Source organism: Somniosus microcephalus, chromosome 9 (assembly GCF_052327205.1).
Source record: "Somniosus microcephalus isolate GS21.2 chromosome 9, FLI_Smic_1.0, whole genome shotgun sequence".
Taxonomy (NCBI): domain Eukaryota; kingdom Metazoa; phylum Chordata; class Chondrichthyes; order Squaliformes; family Somniosidae; genus Somniosus; species Somniosus microcephalus.
The window spans coordinates 3,004,875-3,025,256 of NC_140995.1; the positions used below are offsets into that span (position 1 = coordinate 3,004,875).

A 20,382-nucleotide genomic window follows, 5' to 3' on the forward strand; every position below is an offset into this window, starting at 1 on the left:
TGACTGCCCTTGACATCAAAGCAGCATTTGACTGAGTGTGGCATCAAGGAGCCCTAGTAAAACTGAAGTCAGTGGGAATCAGCGGGAAAACTCTCCACTGGCTTGAATCATACCTAGCACAAAGGAAGATGGTTGTGGTGGTTGGAGGCCAATCATCTCAGCCCCAGGACATCGCTGCAAGAGTTCCTCGGGGCAGTGACTTGGGCCCAACCATCTTCAGCTGCTTCATCAATGACCATCCCTCCATCATAAGGTCAGAAGTGGGGATGTTCGCTGATGATTGCAGCGTTCAGTTTCATTCGCAACTCCTCAGATAAGGTAGCAGTCTGTGCCCGCATGCAGCAAGACCTGGACGACCTTCAGGCTTGGGCTGATAAGTGGCAAGTAACATTCGCGCCACACAACTGCTAGGTAATGACTATCTCCAACAAGAGAGAGCCTAACCACTGCCCCTTGACTTTCAATGGCATTACCATTGCCAAACACCCCACCATTAACATCCTGGTGGCCACATAGATACTGTGGCTACAAGAGCAGGTCAGAGGCTGGGTATTCTGTGGCGCGTGTCTCACCTCCTGACTCCCCAAAGCCTTTCCACCATCCACAAGGCACAAGTCAGGAGTGTGATGGGATACTCTTGAGCCTGGATGAGTGCAGCTCCAACAACACTCGAGAAGCTCGACACCTATCTTTGCCTATCTTTTCTGAACACCTTGCACCCTTGAATATTAAGTGCCCAGTCCTCACCGTTTTTAAGCCACGTTTCCGTTATTGCCACATCATATTGCCACACGGCTAATTGTGCTTGTAGCTCACCAACCTTATTCACCAAATTTTGTGTGTTCACGTACATGCATTTTAAACCCATTTTTGAATTTTTCGTAGTCTTTCTTAGTCTGCTCCTATCTAATATGGTACTACTTCCGCCTCTAGTACTTTCTTCCCTAGTACTATCCAACACACTCACTCTTTTATGCACCTTATTCCTCTTTTCTACTCCTATATGCTGGTGCCCATCCCCCTGCCAAGCTAGTTTAAACCCTCCCCAACAGCACTAGCAAACCTCCCCGCGAGAATATTGGTCCTGGCCCTGTTAAGGTGTAACCCGTCCGGCTTGTACAGGTCCCAGCTTCCCCAGAAACAGTCCCAATGCCTCAGGAATCTAAAGCCCTCCCTCCTGCACCATCTCTCCAGCCATGCATTCATCTGTTTTATCCTCCTATTCCTGTACTCACGAGCACCGGGGGTAATCTGGAGATTACTACCTTTTTTGAGGTCCTGCTTTTTAATCTCTCCTAACTCCCTAAACTCTGCCTGCAGGACCTCATCCCTCTTTCTGCCCATGTCGTTGGTACCGATATGGACCACGACCTCTGGCTGCTCACCCTCCTCCCTCAGAGTGTCCTGCAGCCGCTCAGTGACATCCTTGACCCTGGCACCAAGGAGGCAACATACCATCCTGGAGTCACACCTGTGGCCGCAGAAACGCCTGTCTGCTCCCCTAACTATCAAATCCCCAACCACTATTGCTCTTCCACTCTTTTTCCTCCCCCCCCCCCCCACTGTGCAGCTGAGCCACCAGTGGTGCTGTGGACTTGGCTCTGGCTGCACTCCCCGGAGGAACCATTGCCCTCACCAGTACTCGGAACAGAATACTGGTTGGAGAGAGCGATGCACTCCGGGGACTCCTGCACTACCTGCCTGGTGCTCCTCTTCTGTTTGGCGGTCACCCATTTCATCTCTGCCTGCACACTCTTAATCTGCAGGGTGACCACCTCCAGAAACGTGCTATCCACGTAACTCTCAGCCTCGCGAATGCACCGCAGTGACTCCAGCTGCCGCTCAAGCTCTGAAACACTGATCTCGAGCTGCTGTAGCTGGTGACACTTCCTGCACATGTGGTCATCCAGGCTACGCGAAGCCTTAAGGCTAAAGGGATCAATATTTCTTAAGGCTAAAGGGATCAAGGGATATGGGGAGAAGGCAGGGACAGGGTACTGAGTTTGGATGATCAGCCATGATCTCATTGAATGGCGGAGCAGGCTCGAGGGGCCGAATGGCCTACTCCTGCTCCTATCTTCTATGTTTCTATGACATCCCACATTGCAGAGGATGTGCACTCCAAGGGACTGAGCTGCCCGGCCATGCCTCTGCTGGGGCCACTAATTTTTTTGTTATATATAAATTACCTGGATATTGGAATACAGAGTAGATGTTCTAAATTTGCCGATGACACCAAACTTGGGGGTGTGGCAAACAGCAAGGATGATACCAATCGACTGTAACAGGACATAGAAAGGCTAGCAGAATGGGCAGACAAGTGGCAGATGGAATTTAATACAGAGAAGTGTGAGGTGATGCATTTTGGCAGAAGGAACAGGGAGAGGCAATATATAGGAAACTTTGGTTTATCCGGAGGTTGTATGTCCGGAAACCTCGATCTACCGGCAGAAATCAGGAGCCGTTTGGTTAGGTTTTTTTTCTTCTCGTGACTTTGTTTTCAACAGTTGGGCTCTGGAAAGTCTCTCTGAAGCTGTTGCTAAGCTACAGAGACGCTTCCAAGGTACGGGCCAACTGTTTACAAGCTGTTGCTAAGCAACAGTGTTTGTTGTCAGATACAGAGATGAAAACCTCCGTATGCTGCAACATTAACTTTGCATGTCCGGCAGTTTTGATAGATTGGCAACAGCTCGGTCCCGTCGGTGCCGGATATCACAAAGTTTCCTGTACACTTAATGACACAGTTTTAAAGAGTGTGCAGGGACAGAGGGACCTGGGAGTTAATGTGCATAGGACCCTGAAGGTGGCAGGACATATTGAGAGAGTGGTTAGCAAAGCGTATGGGATCTTGGGCTTCATAAATAGAGGTATTGAGTACAAAAGTAGAGAAATTATGCTGAACCTTTATAAAGCGCTGGTTAGGCCACAACTGGAGTATTGCGTCCAGTTCTGGTCACCACACTTAGGAAGGATGTGAAGGCCCTTGAGAGGGTGCAGAGGAGATTTACCAGAATGGTTACGGGGATGGGGGATCGTAGCTACAAGGACAGGTTGGAGAAGCTGGATTTGTTTTCATTAGAGCAAAGGAGGAGTTGAAGGGTGATTTGATCGAGGTGTACAAGATTATGACGGATTTGGACAGGCTAAACGGGGAAAGGATGTTCCCACTAGTTGATGGTACAAGGACTAGGGGACACAGATTTAAGGTTTTGGGCAAGAGATACAGGAGGGATGTGAGGAAAAACTTTCACGCAGCGAGTGGTGAGGACCTGGAACTCGCTGCCGGTGGAAGTGGAGACACTCCATGTTTTCAAGGGGAGACGGGATAGGAACTTGAGGGAAATAAACTTGCAGGGCTACGGGGATAGAGCGGGGGAATGGAACTGACTGGATTGCTCTACAGAGAGCCGGCACGGACTCGATGGGCCGAAGGGCGGCCTCCTGTGCCGTTATGACTCTATGACCATCCAGGACAAAGCAAGCCCGCTTGATTGACACCCCATCCACCACTTTAAATATTCACTCCCTCCACCACCGGTGCATCTCGCCAAGGCTTCTTTGACAGCACCTCCCAAACCCGCGACCTCTTCCACCTAGAAGGACGAGGGCAGCAGGCACATGGGAACACCACCACCTCCATGTCCCCCTCCAAGTCACACACCATCCTGACTTGGAACTATATCACCATTCCTTCATCATCGCTGGGTCAAAATCCTGGAACTCCCTTCCTAACAGCACTGTGGGAGTATCTTCACAAGAGCTGCAGCGGTTTAAGAAGGTGGCTCACCACCACCTTCTAGAGGGCAATTGGGGATGGCCAATAAATGCTGGCCTTGCCAGCGAAGCCCACATCCCATAAAAAACAAATTAAAAAACCTCACCTCTGGGGACTGGTGCCAAGTTTGTGAGAACAGTCCCACAGACTAGTAAAGCAACACCCTGATATAGTCATACTCACAGAATCTTGATTTAGTAACAGAGAGGGTTGATGTGGTGTACATGAACTTCCAAAAGGTGTTTGACAACGTGCCACATAATAGGCTTGCCAGCAAAGTTGAAGCCCGTGGAATAAAAGGGACAGTGGCAGCATGGATACAAATTGGCTAAGTGACAGGAAACAGAGAGTAGTGGTGAACGGTTGTTTTTCGGACTGGAGGAAGGTATACAGTGGTGTTCCCCAGGGGTCGGGTCTAGGACCACTGCTTTTCTTGATATATATTACTGACTTGGACTTAGGTGTGCAGGGCACAATTTCAAAATTTGCAGATGACACAAAACTTGGAAGTATCGTGAGGAGGATGGTGATAGACTTCAAGAGGACATAGACAGGCTGGTGGAATGGGCGGACACATGGCAGATGAAATTTAACGCAGAAAAGTGTGAAGATGCATTTTGGTAGGAAGAACGAGGAGAGGCAATATAAACTAAAGGGTACAATTCTAAAGGGGGTGCACGAACAGAGAGACCTGGGGGTATATGTGCACAAATCATTGAAGGAGGCAGGGCAAGTTGAGAAAGTGGTTAAAAAAGCATACGGGATCCTGGACTTCATAAATAGAGGCATTGAATACAAAAGCAAGGAAGTTATGATGAACCTTCATAAAACACTGGTTCGGCCTCAACTGGAGTATTGTGTCCAATTCCGGGCACAGCACTTCAGGAAGGATGTGACAGCCTTAGAGAAGGTGCAGAAAAGATTTACAAGAATGGTTCCAGGGATGAGGGACTTCAGTTACATGAATAGACTGGAGAAGCTGGGGTTGTTCTCCTTAGAGCAGAGAAGATTGAGGGGAGATTTGATAGAGGTGCTCAAAATCATGAGGGGTCTAGACAGAGTAGATAGAGAGAAACTGTTCCCATTGGCAGAAGGGTCGAGAACCAGAGGACACAGATTTAAGGTGATTGGCAGAAGAACCAAAGGCAACATGAAACTTTTACGCAGCGAGTGGTTAGGATCTGGAATGCATTGCCTGAGAGGGTGGTGGGGGCAGATTCAATCGTGGCTTTCAAAAGGGAGTTGGATAAGTACCTGAAGAGAGAAAATTTGCAGGGCTCCGGGGAAAGGACGGGGAGTGGGACTAGCTGAAGTGCTCCTGCAGAGAGCCGGCACAGGCTCGACTGGCCAAATGGCCTCCTCCTGTGCTGTAACCATTCTATGATTCTATGCCTTTCAGCCAATGTCCCAGACACATCCATCACCATCCCTGGGTATGTACTGTTCCACCTGCAGGACAGACCAAACAGAGATGGAGACACCGTGGTATACAATCGGGGCTGAATTGTCCTGGAGTCCTCAACATTTATCATGTAACATCTCTTAGCTTCAGGTCAAACATGGACCAGTATACCTCACGCTGATGTCTACCTACTACAGTACTGTCTCTCAGCTGATGAGTCAATACTCTTCTATATTTCACACCATTAGGAAGAAGCACTGAGATAGCAAAGGTACAGAATGTACTCTGGCTTGAAGGACTTCAATGTCCTTCACCAAAAGTGACTCCGAAGTACCACCACTAACCCAAGTGACTGAGTCCTGAAAGGCATAGCTACCAGACTGGGCCTGCGGCAGGTGCTGAGAGAACCAACACGAGGGAATAACCTACTTGACCTCGTCTCACCAATCTACCTGTCACAGATGCGTCTTTCCATGACACCACTGGTAGGAGTGACCCCACCATAGTCCTTGTGGAGACTAAGTCCCGTCTTCACACTGAGCACACCCTCCATCGTGTTGTGTGGCACGACCACCATGTTCTGCCAGTTCTGTTGATAGGTCACCGAACTGAAACGTTAACTCTGTTTTCTCTCTTCACAGTTGCTGCCTGACCTGCTGAGTATTTCCAGCATTTTCTGTTTCTATTTCAGATTTCCAGCTTCTGCAGTATTTTGCATTTGTTTCACACATATTTGTTTTGTAGACAAATGCAAAATATCTGAAGTGCAGGACTTTCAGCCAGTCCATGACAGGCTATAAATAATACTTGGAAAAGTATTTAAATAGAACAGCACAACTTCAATAAACAATGTAAAAGGGAAAACCGCTGGCACTGCTCTTCTGAGCTCATGGCAATGTGACTTCCATCTTATGTGTAGCAGTGTTTGTTGTGGATTTGTCTGGCTTTGTAGGACTTATATGAAGAAAATAATGGGAACTAAATGTAGAATAAATCCAACTCTTAACTTTAACAAATCCTAAACAAGTTTTTTTTGCTGAATTGCTGTACCTTTGGTGGCTTTATTCAGATGCATAATTTTTCTATTAAAAAATTGGAAAAATGGACCTGTGTATTGCATGTACGTAATTGCTTTGTCACGCACAAATTTGGTCGACCAAGGTGGTGTTTGAACTGTGTTAGCAACTGTGGCTTTTTCTTTTAACTAGGAGAGCAACATCCAGGCTTTGGAGATTCTGTTTACCTACCATGGATCAGATCTGTTGCCTCATCGGTTAGCCATTCTTTCAAACTTTCCCGAGACGACGACTCCTCATGAGTATTGCTTTCTTCTGCCAGAAGCTAGGTAAGAGTATCTAACAAATATATATAGATAGTGCAGCTTTATTCCTTTTATAGCAAAGGTTAGTTATCAAAGTACTCTCACATTATGATACTCCATTTTTAAAAATTTAAATTGAAATAGACCCGCAAAGCTGAGTGGTTACGACATGAACCAACTAGGAGGAGGTGACATTGGTGATCTATTGTAACTGTTCATTCATATGTGCTAAAGATTCCAAACTCGCAAGTGCCACAGGCAGGAGTGAGTGACACAATATTTTAGAATTGAGCAAATGGCTAGAATGTGGGTCTTTTATCATTTTAATAGAAATTGGTGATATTTACGAAAAAGGAAAATAGATGACTGAACGCTGCTAAAGGACGACACCAATTAAACTCCTGGTATTACCACACTCCGCAGCCTTTGTCAAATGGTCTCAATTTCTGGAACAAACTGCTTTTGAACTCTGGCTGCAGTAAAAATATTATCTGCTGCAGTGTAAACTTTTTCAGTGTACATTTTTAAATTCTGGAAATTAAGAAATAACTTGCATCAGCAAAACGCGCACACTGGACTTTCCCGATGTCGGGTCTGCTGGCGCTGAGCAGACCCGACGGGCAGTGGCGGGGAAGGCAATTAAAATCATTAGTGGCTTGTTTACAGTCACTTACCTGATTTTTTTCCCCAGCTTTTTGGATTTGAGAGGTCGCCTACCGGTTTCCCGCTGTGCCCAGACCTCATCTGTGAAGCTGAGGCGGGAGGTCAGTGACCATTGAATCAGCTGATGAGTTGACAGCTTCAAGTCAAAGCTCCTAGCTGATTGAGATATGTTCCCTTGACACCTAGCTTCCCTAAATTGCATTTCCACTACAGATTCAGGATTCTGCAAGTCTTTACACAAGTCTTCATCCAGTCTGACCTCATTACCTCTCCCACCATTGACAGATCGCTTCTGTCATCTCTACTTCACCTACCACATATTCCATCAACAACAACACCAACCTTCTCCGCAATCACCTGATGCTGCACAGGACACAGGGCATCAGCACCTGACCACATTGCTGCTCGGGAGGCCAGGGATGGCCTCACCATGGCCAAATTTACTTCACTTGACGCTGTACACCCTGACTGCCACATGATGCGCAGGTTGGTACTACCCCACACCAACAAAATCATCCCTGCAATGTCCAAGCCATTCCTTTCACACTCATCAGCATTGCGGGGGGTACCGTTATGTCTCACCATTCACTGCAACTCACTAAGCCACTTCCAAAGGGGCGCACACAGCTGTCCAAGAAGGCAAAATGTTGAAAATAAAGATTTCAGTGTTTGACACCACAGTAACAGAAACTTTACATGAACATTGGCTAAAACACCCAAGTGCCTGTGTTGTTGGTTGGTATGATTGCACGAGAATGAGGGCGAGTGTGAAGGGCAGCTAGTGAAATGGGAATGTGATAATGTAGATCGAGTGATGGGTGGAGATGCAAGGTAAGTAAGGATGTGCAGGAGTCGGGTAGAGAAGGCGGAGTGATGGGGATGTGATAAGAGGCACAGCAGGATGAGGTGGAGTGTGGCTTTGCAGTAACGTTTCGTGATCTACTGAGATCATTGAAAGGTTTGTGCCACTGCAGCCTGGTCCTCCTGACCACATCCCTGCTTGTATCCTCCTGTGCAATGTGCAACCAGGCTGCGTTGGTGTCCTGGGGAGGTCTCTTCTGCCCATTGGAAGGGAAGAGAACCTCCCTGCGTGCTGTGACTCCCTCCATAAGCATACAGAGGGAGTCATGGAAGAGCCTGGGTGCAGCCCTGCACCTTTGAGCAGTGATTGTCAGTGTTTGCTGCACCTCAATGCTGTAGAACACTGACAGCACAAATGTCAAAATAAAGTTGGCCATGGTCCCTTTAAGGAAACCGGCTGATGACGTGTCATCAAATGACGTCACCAGACCCGCTTCCTCGAATTGGGCCGGGAAACGCGCTGGGCGGGCTTAACAAGCCCAATCTTGGGAAATTCATTTCAGAGGCCGGGATGGAGACAGCAGCGGGGTTGGAACCCGCCACCGACGTCGCCCACCATGGACCCGCCGAGGTTCGTAAAATCGCGCCCTTGTGTTTCAGATAGTCATTGTGCAGTCTTTACATAAGCCATCCTGAACCTTGCCCAAACTTTCACGTTAATGTTGATGGATGAAATACTTTGCGATGCAAACTGTTAAAATGGGAAGTGATTTATCGGCCTTGTGTATGTCAAACACAAACTAAGCTCGTGTTTGAGAAATAATATTGTACTGAGTATTTAAGTGTAATTTTCAACATATTTGCAATAAGAGTTTCAGTTTGCATTAGTTTAAATCACTGGTTTACATTTTATCACAATACCTAATTTTATTAGTAGAATTTTTCGATAATTCTGTGAAATGGAAGTCATGTTCTTTGTGAATCAAGAAAATCGGAACAAGTGGCATACCTAAAAAGTTAGCCAGAGGAATTTTTATTCAATTTCTTGCTTGTGCAGGGTTTTTTAAAATATGCACAGCAATTGCCATTGTTTTTGGCCATTTCTCCGCATAAAGAATGGGGAGAAAGTTACTTTTAATAGTAGGTTTTTAAAGTAAAGTGCATCGTCAAGTTTTTTTTTTTTTAAAAGGCAGATGTAAGGTGCTTAATATAGTAATAAAAAGTGTTCTCCCCAAACACTATAAGTAATTTGTTAGCTTGTCTCAGTAATTGAAAAACACCTCCCATCCATTGTGGTGGAAAGTCTTTGATACCTGTCTGTCTTTAAACAGAGGAAGATAAAAACATCAAAACCCAAACACAAGCAATGATTCTGGTTTTAAAATAGAATGCTGTGAAGGTTTTTAAAGGAAAAATATGTTGGGGCTTTCGCATCGTCCTAGAAATGCTGGAGGACAACTGGAAGTCATCTTGCTGAAGTCAAATAAGCCTGCCCACTGATGTGGGAAGCGTGCCATAATCGTAATTTTGTATTATCACGTGAAGATAAGTTGTACTGATTGAATCAAAATAGTCCAATCATAACTGCAACGCTGTCTGTTCATAATGTGAAATAAAACTGCTTATTGATTTGTATAGAGCCTTGCCTCACCAAGTGTTTGCTAGGTCCGCTTTCAGAGGGATTGAAGAAGTACAAATGTGAAAGACATGAATATCTGATTCAGGTCACAAGCGGGCACTATTGTTACAACCCCCAGGTTACACCATCATACCAGCAAGCCATCCGATGGACGGGTCACATTGTCCGCATGCCCGATATGAGACTCCCAAAACAAGCGCTCTACTCGGAGCTCCGGCATGGCAAGAGAGCCCCAGGTGGGCAGAGGAAACGCTTCAAGGACGCCCTCAAAGCCTCCTTGAACAAGTGTAACATCCCCACTGACACCTGGGAATCCCTGGCCCAAGACCGCACAAAGTGGAGGAGAAGCATCCGGGAAGGCGCCGAACACCTCGAGTCTCTTCGCCGGGAGCAAGCGGAAGCCAAGCGCAGGCAGCGCAAGGAGCGCACGTCAACCCAAGAACCCCACCCACCCGCCCCTTCAACCACCATCTGCCCCACCTGTGACAGAGACTGTAGGTCCCACATCGGACTCATCAGTCACCTGAGAACTCATTTTTAATGTGGAAGCAAGTCATCCTCGGTTCCAAGGGACTGCCTAAGAAGAGAAGAAGTGGTAGGACAATGAGAGTCAATTCCCATAAAAGTAAGATGCTCAGACTGATTACAGGAGTGGCTGATAACCACTGAACCCAAGTAGGTGTCGACAGTAGACCAGAATTTTTAATAGCATCTTTAACCGCCGTACAGTGCATGGTATCTACAATTTCTTTTACATAAATGTAATATCTTTAAATTCCCTTTGTGAAATATCACTGCTAGGGACAATAAAAATAGTCGTCACAATAACATAGACTTGACATATGTCCTACAAATGCAACAATAGGAGCAGCAAACTATATCTGGAGAATTGTATGATGCGGTAATCTATGTATTATGTATGCGTAATCACAGCTAAATAGACACTGGGGGCAGAGACGAAGTAACATAAAAGTCCAGAATTAATAGTGTGTAGTTGTATTTTGTTACTATATTAAAAATTAAGCTTCGACACTCGCTGAAGTAAATGACTTGCACAATCCCTACTGAATTCAGTGTGTGTGTGGTAGTGTGAGTGTGAGTAGTGTGTAGTGTGAGCCTGTGTCTGTGTGAGTGAGTGAGTGAGTGTGTGTGTGTGTACATTATCTATTAGGATTACACTTGGTATATTTAGTATAGTTTTGCTAAATATAGAAAAAAAATTAAAGCTGATTTTATTCACGTAAAATAGGATTTCAGTTTACATTGCAAAATCTTAAAAGGATAAAAAAATTTAAGTCAGTAGTTTCTTTCTGTTGGTTCTCCGCACCTGTAGCTCTTAAAACAGCAGTTAGCTAAAGAATGGAGAAGTTAAGTATTGCAGTTTTTGAAATTAGAAAGAAAAGAAAGATTTGCATTAATATTGCACCTTTCATGACCTCAGATGCCCCAGTGTGTGTTTTTACAGCCAATTTAAGTACTCCTGAAGTATAATTACCGTTGTAATGTAGGAGACGCGGCAGCCAAATTGTGCACAGCAAGCCCCCACAAACAGCAATGCGATAATAACCAGGTAATCTGTTTGTGATGTTGGTTGAGGGATAAATATTGGCCAGGACACCGGGGAGAACTCCCCTGCTCTTCGAAAGTGCCATGGGATCTACTCGAGGGCAGAAGGGGCCTCAGTTTAACTTGGGAACATGGGCTCAATGGCCTCCTCCTGTTCCTATCAAGCCTGTTCAGCCATTCGATGAGATCAAGGCTGATCTGTGACCTAACTCCCATCTACCTGCCTTTGGCCCATATCTCTTAATAACTTTGGTTAACAAAAATCTATCAATCTCCGATTTAAAATTAACAATTGATCTAGCGGAAGAGAACTTCTCATCCAAAAGACAGTGGCCCAGAAATTCGGGTCGGGGGCTTCCCGCGGGTGCAAGCCCCCGATCTGCACTTACCTTGCGCGACGGCAGTTGAGCTGTAGGGCCTCGTGGAATTCCGATCCGGGGCCTGGCCCAGCTGCCGGCACGCTGTGCTTGCGTGTCCCAGGGGCGCAGTTAGTGCGATGCGTCCCCTGGGATCACGTGAGCCATGGGCAGCCAATCGGAGGAGGGAAAAGCCCATTCATAAGATTGACAGGTAGACCTGTCAAAACATATAAATACTACGGGCCCAAAATAGCAGTAAACCTTCAAATAATTTTTTTTTTAAATCACACTTTTTAAATAAACTATAAATTACATTACATAACTATTTTAAACCATTTAAATTTTTGAAAAAATAATTTTATATTGTAACGGGGCTAAAAATAAACTTACCTTGCTTTAAAGTATTTAAAAATAATAAACCTGTGGAAAAAATGTTTTAATTTTAATTAATTGACCACTTACCTTGCAAAAAGCAGGCCTTACGCCTGCTTTTTAAATGTGTAAATCCTGCAGGCTTACCCTCCCCGGGAAAACCTGTTTTTAAAAAAAAAACCTAAGTTCAAAGCGCACGCGCAGCCTCCCCTGCGCGCGTGTTCGACCTCTGAACCTCTTTGTTCAGAGGATCGGAAGTGCCGGTTTCCCGCGCATGCAAGAAACTGGCAATTCCATTTGGCCTACGGGTGAATACCCCGTGCGTACTCACCCGGGGAGAGCCGAATTTCTGGGCCGATACCTCTGACTGCAGCAAATCTGATCCCAGAGTTTGGGCTTGTGTGTTATGTATTTGATACTGTTGTAAAATGATTAGGAAGAAACAATAATTCCCTTCCCTCCTCTCCCCCGCCCCACATACATATACTTAAATTTTAGCCTTTGTTGTCTATTCATTATGCTACTTCAGGCCATGTCCTGGTCAAGTGATTTGAGCAGATGGCCTCCCCTCAGACCTTTTCTTGTTTAGCATTCTTGATTCAGTTGCTAAAAGGTTCACGAACTATTTATGGTGGTTCCTTGTTCTTGTTATTTAATAGGAGCTTGCAAATGTAGGGGAGCAGTCCAAGAATGATCATTCCTTGTCGTAGCATGGAAGCAGCAACTTGCCCCCTTGGAATGTTCTTACAATCTCTTATTGCTTTGGTCAAAATAATGTTGCTGTGTTTTAGGCATTGAGGGGTTCCTTCTGATGGGAATGTTGCTTGTTTAATTCAAGCTGCTTGGGAGCCTTTCAGTGTCCCACTTCCTTGACACTGTATGCCTTCTGTGCATGTTTTCAAGAATAATTACACAATATAATACTCTTAATGTTGAATACAGATTTGGAACTTGGGTCTGCAATTTTTATATGCAAAATAATTCTCCATTGGATATGAGTTATATTATTAATTTTCATTTTCATTTTGGGATTATGCTGAATATATATTTCATTAAAACTAATGGTTTGCAGAATTCTGCACTTATTCTGAACAAAATATTTATACAGGAACACCTTTCTACCACAGCAGTAATTGTATTCTCCAGAGAAATAAAAGTACAGATTAAAACTGTTGGCAGTAAAAAATGGATTGGGCACTGCATTCATTTATAGTTATAGTTATGCAGTTCCAAGAAAGCTGTAGGACACAATGTGGACGATACATTAAATGCTGCATAAGGTTGTGGAAATAGTTAAAATGTTACACATAGCAATGCTCAAGTGTCCTGTCAAGCCCCAGTTTTACTTTCCTAACGCCATGCATCGCACCTCTCACCTTTGAATTGGGACGATTATAGTCTCTCCATAGGGGTAGTTTAGATTAGATAGTCACTGTAGTCTTCCACTGTGAGCGTGTTTGATTTCAAAACCAGATAGCTTGCATTTTCTTTAATACTCAGGTTTTTAATCCTGATTTTATTCAGTATTTACGTGGTTTTTTTAACCAGTGGTATAAAGAGGGTGTGCGTGACTTGTTGGTTGTTTTTGGGTCTACATTTTAAAATATGGGTTCACATGGGCTGGTGTTAAACTCTATGGGGCCGGTTTTCTTCTGCGGTATGGTTATGTTACTGGACTAGTAATCCAGAGGCCTGGACTAATCATCCGGAGACATGAGTACAAATCCCACCAAGCTGGGGAATTTAAATTCAATTAAATAATTCTGAAATAAAAAAGCTAGCATCAGTAACAATGACCATGAAACTACCGGATTGTCGTAAAAACCCATTTGGTTCACTAATGTCCTTTTAGGGAAGGAAATCTGCTGTCCTTAGCCGGTCTGGCCTATATGTGACTCCAGACCCACAGCAATGTGGTTGACTCTGAAATGGCCTAGCAAGCCACTCGGTTGTATTCAAGAATGTGGCTCACCAGCACCTTCTCGAGGGCAATTGGGGATGGGCAATAAATGCTGGCCTTGCCCGCGACGCCCACATTGATCCTGATTTGAAATGAGCATTGATTACCAGGCAGTAGTCCGACCTGCTGTTAGCTCAACATATGTAGCTGGAACTGTAGCTTGCAGAAAGCTCACTGCCTGCCTTACACTGGGGTGATGGAGGAAAATGGTGGCCTCTATTATTAACCTGATCCATGCCTGTCTACTTCAGATTCTCCAGTGCCAGCCTTCAATGGTTATTTTGACTTTTGTCCTAGAATATGGCAGAAAGTACTATCGTCTGGTGCAACTGTGATGAGGCGTTCTTTCAGTTTATGCCCAATAATTTTTGCAGGGCTCGGTAATTAAGAACTTACACCGAACCTTTTAACAGCTGATCTTTAGCCCAGTAATGGGGGTTGTATATATTATTTATAACACATGGTCACTGTTTCAAAACCGTTATTGTGCTTGGGTGGAACAAATAGAAGAAAATTGGACAGGGAGAAGCATGTGCTTGTAACAGAGCCTGTCTGATTTTCCGTTCATTATGAAAATTGGACCCGTTCCCTTGTACGAGTGCAGTTTTTCTCTGTGTGCTGTGCGCAGACGATCCTTTACGCCCAGGTGCAAAAGGAGAAAAAATTGCCCCCAAATGTTTTTTATTTTCATCATTGTTATAAGAGTAAGCTATGCCATAGCTAGAACCATAGACATGAAATATTTTAAAATATTTAAATGCTTAACCTTAGCCTGCAAGTTCTGCTACAACATCCTTAAGACATGATTTATTTTGATATCATGTTTATAACACTAAGTAAAAGATGTCAAGTGGATTGGGGATCTTAATATGCAAATAGTTTCTACATTGTTAATGAATCTCTGAGGACTGTCTATTAAATGTTTATGTTTAGTAATACAAATAGCTATTTATTACAGTATAACAAACATTTATATGATGAATTTTGTGTCATGGTTGATATTAAATTTCAGTGCAGAAGTTTAATTAATAGAACAAAATTAATAAAACCCCCTTCATGGCTGTATTTGTTCTGATTTTTAATAATTCAGGCAATTTACACTCTCAATTATCACGGGTTTAAAATGCAGTTTGTAGTTAGTTCAAACTTCTTTCAGACTTTATTCTATTTAAACTTTTGATTTGGATCAGAATTAAATCTACATTTGGAACCATGCCAACCAAGCAAAAAAAAATTGCAATTTAAAAAATATACACTTTTTATAATCTGATGTGACATGCAGTACTTTATAGAGTAATAGTTGATGTGGAAACAGGGAATTGTGAATATCAAGAGTGACTGCAGCCTTCAAAAGAGTCCCATGTGTCCAGTTGTTCGTGTGTGTGTGTGTATGGTCATAAGAGTTCTATTCAGTTTTCGATGATCTTAATGGTTTTTCTCAATTTTTAGGTTTTTTTTGCCAGCAATGGGTGTTATTACTGGTAATTTTATGTTGCATGTAGACATGAGAAATAGAAGCAGAAATAGGCCATTTGGCCAACCCGAAAATGACTCATTATTTCCTATTGCAGGGCAAGGCTAGAATACTCAATGAGTACTTTGTATCGGTGTTTACTAAGGAGGTTGATGCTGACAAAATATCGGTAGCAGTGGAAAAGATAAAAGCAATGGAAGGGTGAAAATTGATAGACAGGGTGTACTAGAAAGGCTGGGTATGCTTAGAGTGGATAAGTTGCCTGGTCCAGATGGCTTGCATCCCAGATTGCTAAGGGAATTGGGGGAGGAGATAGCGCTAAGGGCTTGCCATGATTTTCCAATCTTCCCTAGATGCGGGGGAGGTGCCTGAGGATTGGAAAGTGGCAAATGTGACACCATTGTTCAAGAAAGGGTGTCGGGACAATCCTAGTAACTACAGGCCGGTCAGTTTAACATCAGTGGTGGGTAACGTTTTAGAAACAATAATCAAGGAAAAAATTAATGGGCACTTGGAGAGATTTAAGCTAAATAAGGAGAGCTAACACGGATTTGTAAAAGGCAGATCATGTTTGACTGATTGAATTTTTTGATGAAGCAACAGGGAGGATTGATGAAGGGAATGCAATGGATGTTGTCGACATGGATTTTCGGAAGGTGTTTGACAAAGTAGCTGGTTAACAAAATTGAGGCTCATGGAATAGGTGGGTCAGTGGCAGCTTGGATAAGGAATTGGCTTAAGGACAGAAAACAGCGAGTTGTGGTAAATGGCTGTTTTTCAGACTGGAGGATGGTAGACAGTGGTGTTTCCCAAGGGTCAGTGCAGGGGCCACTGCTTTTTTTGATATTTATAAATGACCAGGATATTGGAATGCAAGGTAGAATTTCTAAATTTGCTGATGACACCAAACTTGGGGGTGTGGCAAACAGTGAGGATGACACCAATTGACTGCAACAGGACATAGAAAGGCTAGCAGAATGGGCAGACAAGTGGCAGATGGAATTTAATACAGAGAAGTGTGAGGTGATGCATTTTGGCAGAAGGAACAGGGAGAGGCAATATACACTTAATGGCACAGTTTTAAAAAGTGTGCAGGGACAGAGTGACCTGGGAGTTAATGTGCATAGGCCCCTGAAGGTGGCGGGACATATTGAGAGAGTGGTTAGCAAAGCATATGGGATCTTGGGCTTCATAAATAGCGGTATTGAGTACAAAAGTAGAGAAATTATGCTGAATCTTTATAAAGTGCTGGTTAGGCCACAATTGGAGTATTGCGTCCAGCTCTGGTCACCACACTTTAGGAAGGATGTGAAGGCCCTTGAGAGGGTGCAGAGGAGATTTACCAGAATGGTTCTGGGGATGGGGGATCGTAGCTACAGGGACAGGTTGGAGAAGCTGGATTTGTTTTCATTAGAGCAAAGGAGGCTGAGGGGTGATTTGATCGAGGTGTACAAGATTATGACAGGTTTGGATAGGCTAGACAGGGAAAGGCTATTCCCACTAGTTGATGGTACAAGGACTAGGGGACACAGATTTAAGGTTTTGGGCAAGAGATACAGGGGGGATGTGAGGAAAAACTTTTTTACGCAGCGAGTGGTGAGGACCTGGAACTCGCTGCCGACGAAGTAGTGAAAGCGGAGACACTCAATGTTTTCAAGGGGAGACCGGATAGGCACTTGATGGATATAAACTTGCAGGGCTACGGGGATATGGCGGGGGAATGGGAATGACTGGATTGCTCTGCAGAGAGCCGGCACGGACTCGATGGGCCGAATGGCCTCCTGTGCCGTTATGACTCCGACTCAATGACCTGTTTTCTGTCTGTTAACCAATCCTCAGTCCACGCTAAAATATTATCCCCAATTCCATGAGCCCTAATTTTGTGTAATAACCTCTTGCGGGGCACCTTATCGAATGCCTTCTGAAAATCCAAATACACCACATCCACTGGTTTCCCCTTTATCTACCCTGCTAGTTACACCCTCAAAAAACTCTAATAAATTTGTTGAACACGATTTCCCTTTCATAAATCCGTGTTGACTTTGCCCAATCATATGATTTTCTAAGTGACCTATTACAATGCCCCTAATAAATTCTAGCATTTTCCCGACAACTGATGTCAGGCTAACTGGTCTGCAGTTTCCTGTTTTCTCTCTCCCTCCTTTCTTGAATAGTGGGGTTACATTTGCTACCTTCCAATCCGCGGGGACCGTTTTAGAATCTAGGGAATTCTGGAAGATCAAAACCAATGCATCCACTATTTCTGTAGCCACCTCTTTTTTAAAACCCTAGGATGTCGGCCATCACGTCCATAGGCTTTGTCGGCTTTTAGGTCCATTAATTTCTCCAGTACTATTTTTTTCTACTAATAGTAATTTCTTTTAAGTTCCTCATTCTCACTAGACCCTTGGTTCCCCACTATTTCCGAAATGTTTTTTGTGTCTTCCGTGAAGACAGGTACAAAATATTTGTTTACTGTGTCTGCCAATTTCCTTATTCCCCATTATAATTTCTCCCATCTCTGCCTGTGAGGGACCCTCGTTTACTGTCGCTAATCTCGTAAGTTTTACATTACAGGAAACTCTCGATTTACCGGCACCTAAATAACCGGAAATCTCTGTTAACTGGCAAAATTCAGGAGTAGGTTCAGGTAAGTTTTACTTCATTTTAGTGGCCGTTCCTGGATCTGTGGCTGTGTAACCGGGGTTCCTGCACCTGTTGCTAAGCAATATGGACACCTGGATCTTGTGGCCGGGGTTCCTGCACCTGTTGCTAAGCAACAGGGAAGCCTGGATTTGTTGCTGTGTACGGAGCTCTCGTACCTTTAACTATACCTCTCTGTAATCCGGACTTTTTGATAAATCGCCGGTCCCGTCGGTGCCGGATAAAAGAGTTTCCTGTAGCTAAATAATGTCCCTAATGAAGAAATAATATTACTGCAAATGTATTGAATGATGATCTGTGACTGATCGCTAACAAATAACAGCCCCAGTATATTTAATTGGGCTAAGTTTGCACACATGCAGGCACTGATAGTGTTCCAATGCTTCCTGATGAGACACTGACGTTGTATTGAAATATTTTTCATTGAGATTTACTGTGTATTTAGAGATGTTTGGAAACAAATGGTATATTTCATCTACTTCTATCAGTAGAATGGTGACTGATGTACTCATGATTTAAATGTGTTTTTTTACATTCCTTTTTTGTGACGCATTTTGTGCTCCTGGAGATGACATTGTTTGTGATAGTACTGATGTAATGGCTTCTTTAAACTGGATACTATTCTCAGCAGAGTTTTTGTGGTTTACATTTCATTGATACCCTTAAAAATAAATTTCCAAACTACTAATTCCTCGCATAGCATCCATTAATCTGTAGTTAATTTATAAAATTAATTATCCTCATTTCACAAAGCCTGTTCAGAAATAGTAAAATTGCCCAGGCAAATACGTATGCCTGGAAAATGATGGCTAATTTGTCCCTTATGAACGAGCACTTGAACAGATTGCAAATCCTTATTGCAACAAATACCTTATGCTCTAATTAGTAGTCGAAAGGACATCAATACTAATTTGCTGAATCCAACAAGATTTTGGAATGCTGAATGACCTAGACTCAACCAGTGCCGCAGAAATCCTGGCTAACATCATTGGTCAAATTCCCAAAGCAGCTCAGAAATTGGGAGTTCACTGGTCTCTAAATAGATCGGAGCCTCACTTCCAAATTCTGTCATCCCTTCTTGTCCTCTTGTTTGACTTGTGCCCTTCAATAGATAGATTTCTGCTATTTTCCTTTGTTGCTAGGGGCAAAGGAAGAAAAATGTATGTTATTTCCTGCCTCTGAAATTTATCCACTCTGTCAGTGAAGCAAATTTGTGCGTGTATGTGTGTGTGACCCAATATTCACATGGGCACTTTGTAGTTAGTCATTGGATATGGTCAAGACCAGGGAAACGTGCAAATACATTCAAGTACACTTCGCTTTAGTTAAACCTGGGGTTGCAAAATTCTGCGAATTTTCTAAAAGAGGCAACTTTTTATGGGAATTTTGAGTTTTTTTGCACGCTGATGGTTTTTGTCTCTGACCCTTATATTATCTTTGTCATCAAAATAGACATACTGTTCCATACAAATAAAAACAGGCTTTTAAAACTTTATTTAGGTTATAATTTTGAACTTTATTGAACCCCCACAAAAAAGACCCATCTAAAATAAAATAAAAAGAGCGTCAGCTTATTTAGCCTGTAATTTGTCCTTATTTTGTCCCTTTGAGTCTTCTACTCTTGAGTCTTCTGAGTCTTCTACTCCTCATTGCTCCTCCTGATTCTCTGGCTCTGACGTGTCCATTTCCTCCTCTCTGTCACTATCTAGCTGTGTGGCGGACACTTCTGTATCTGGCTCAATAAGTTGTAGGTTCGCCCGGATAGCCACCAGTTTCTCCACTCTCTTGTTAGTCAGCCTGTTGCGTACCTTTGTATGCGTAGTCCCAAAAAGTGACCAGTTTCGTTCAGAGGCCGCTGATGAAGGTGGGATTTGGAGTATCACCAATGCAATGGGTGACAGGGCCTCCGATGCACAAAGTCCCTTCCACCAGGTATGCGCACTGATGTGCTTGCATGATTCCCATATCCCGTCCCCATTCCAAAGACCTTGCTTGGTAGAGAACTTTGCCAGACTTCCCAGAACTTTGCCCACGTCCAGATTGAGGTGGCGTGAGAGGGTAGAAATCACACTAAGCGCTGTTGATCTGTTCTCCAGAAAGTATTGGTCTCCCAACATGCTTTGGGTCTAGCATGTATGCTGCAGCATGAATTGGCTTGACACAAAATTCTTGACTCGTCTGTATAAATTGAACAATTGCCTTCTCCTCTGCTTTGAGCAGCAGGGATGTGGGTAGGGCAATGCTGATTTGTTCTTTTAAATCAGTAAAAAGCCTGAGAACATCTGACAAGACAGCGTCATCTCCTTCAATCTGAGCAATTGCAGATGCTACTGGTGAAAGTAGTTTAAGGCTGCTAACCACTCTCTCCCAAAACACATCATCCAGC

General features: G+C 43.8%; 1 protein-coding gene across 2 annotated transcripts in view; it reads left to right on the forward strand.

The window, feature by feature from the left end:
• Nucleotides 1-20,382, forward strand: part of nbas (NBAS subunit of NRZ tethering complex) — a 300,213-nt gene that overhangs the window by 62,569 nt on the left and 217,262 nt on the right. For both annotated transcript variants that reach the window (XR_015079464.1, XM_085996289.1), the window contains exon 21: nucleotides 6,386-6,522. Coding sequence is in view for 1 of the 2 variants with exons in the window: in XM_085996289.1 (XP_085852415.1) it covers nucleotides 6,386-6,522 (137 nt within the window). In the remaining variant the exon portion in view is untranslated. The remainder of the gene's footprint in view (nucleotides 1-6,385; nucleotides 6,523-20,382) is intronic.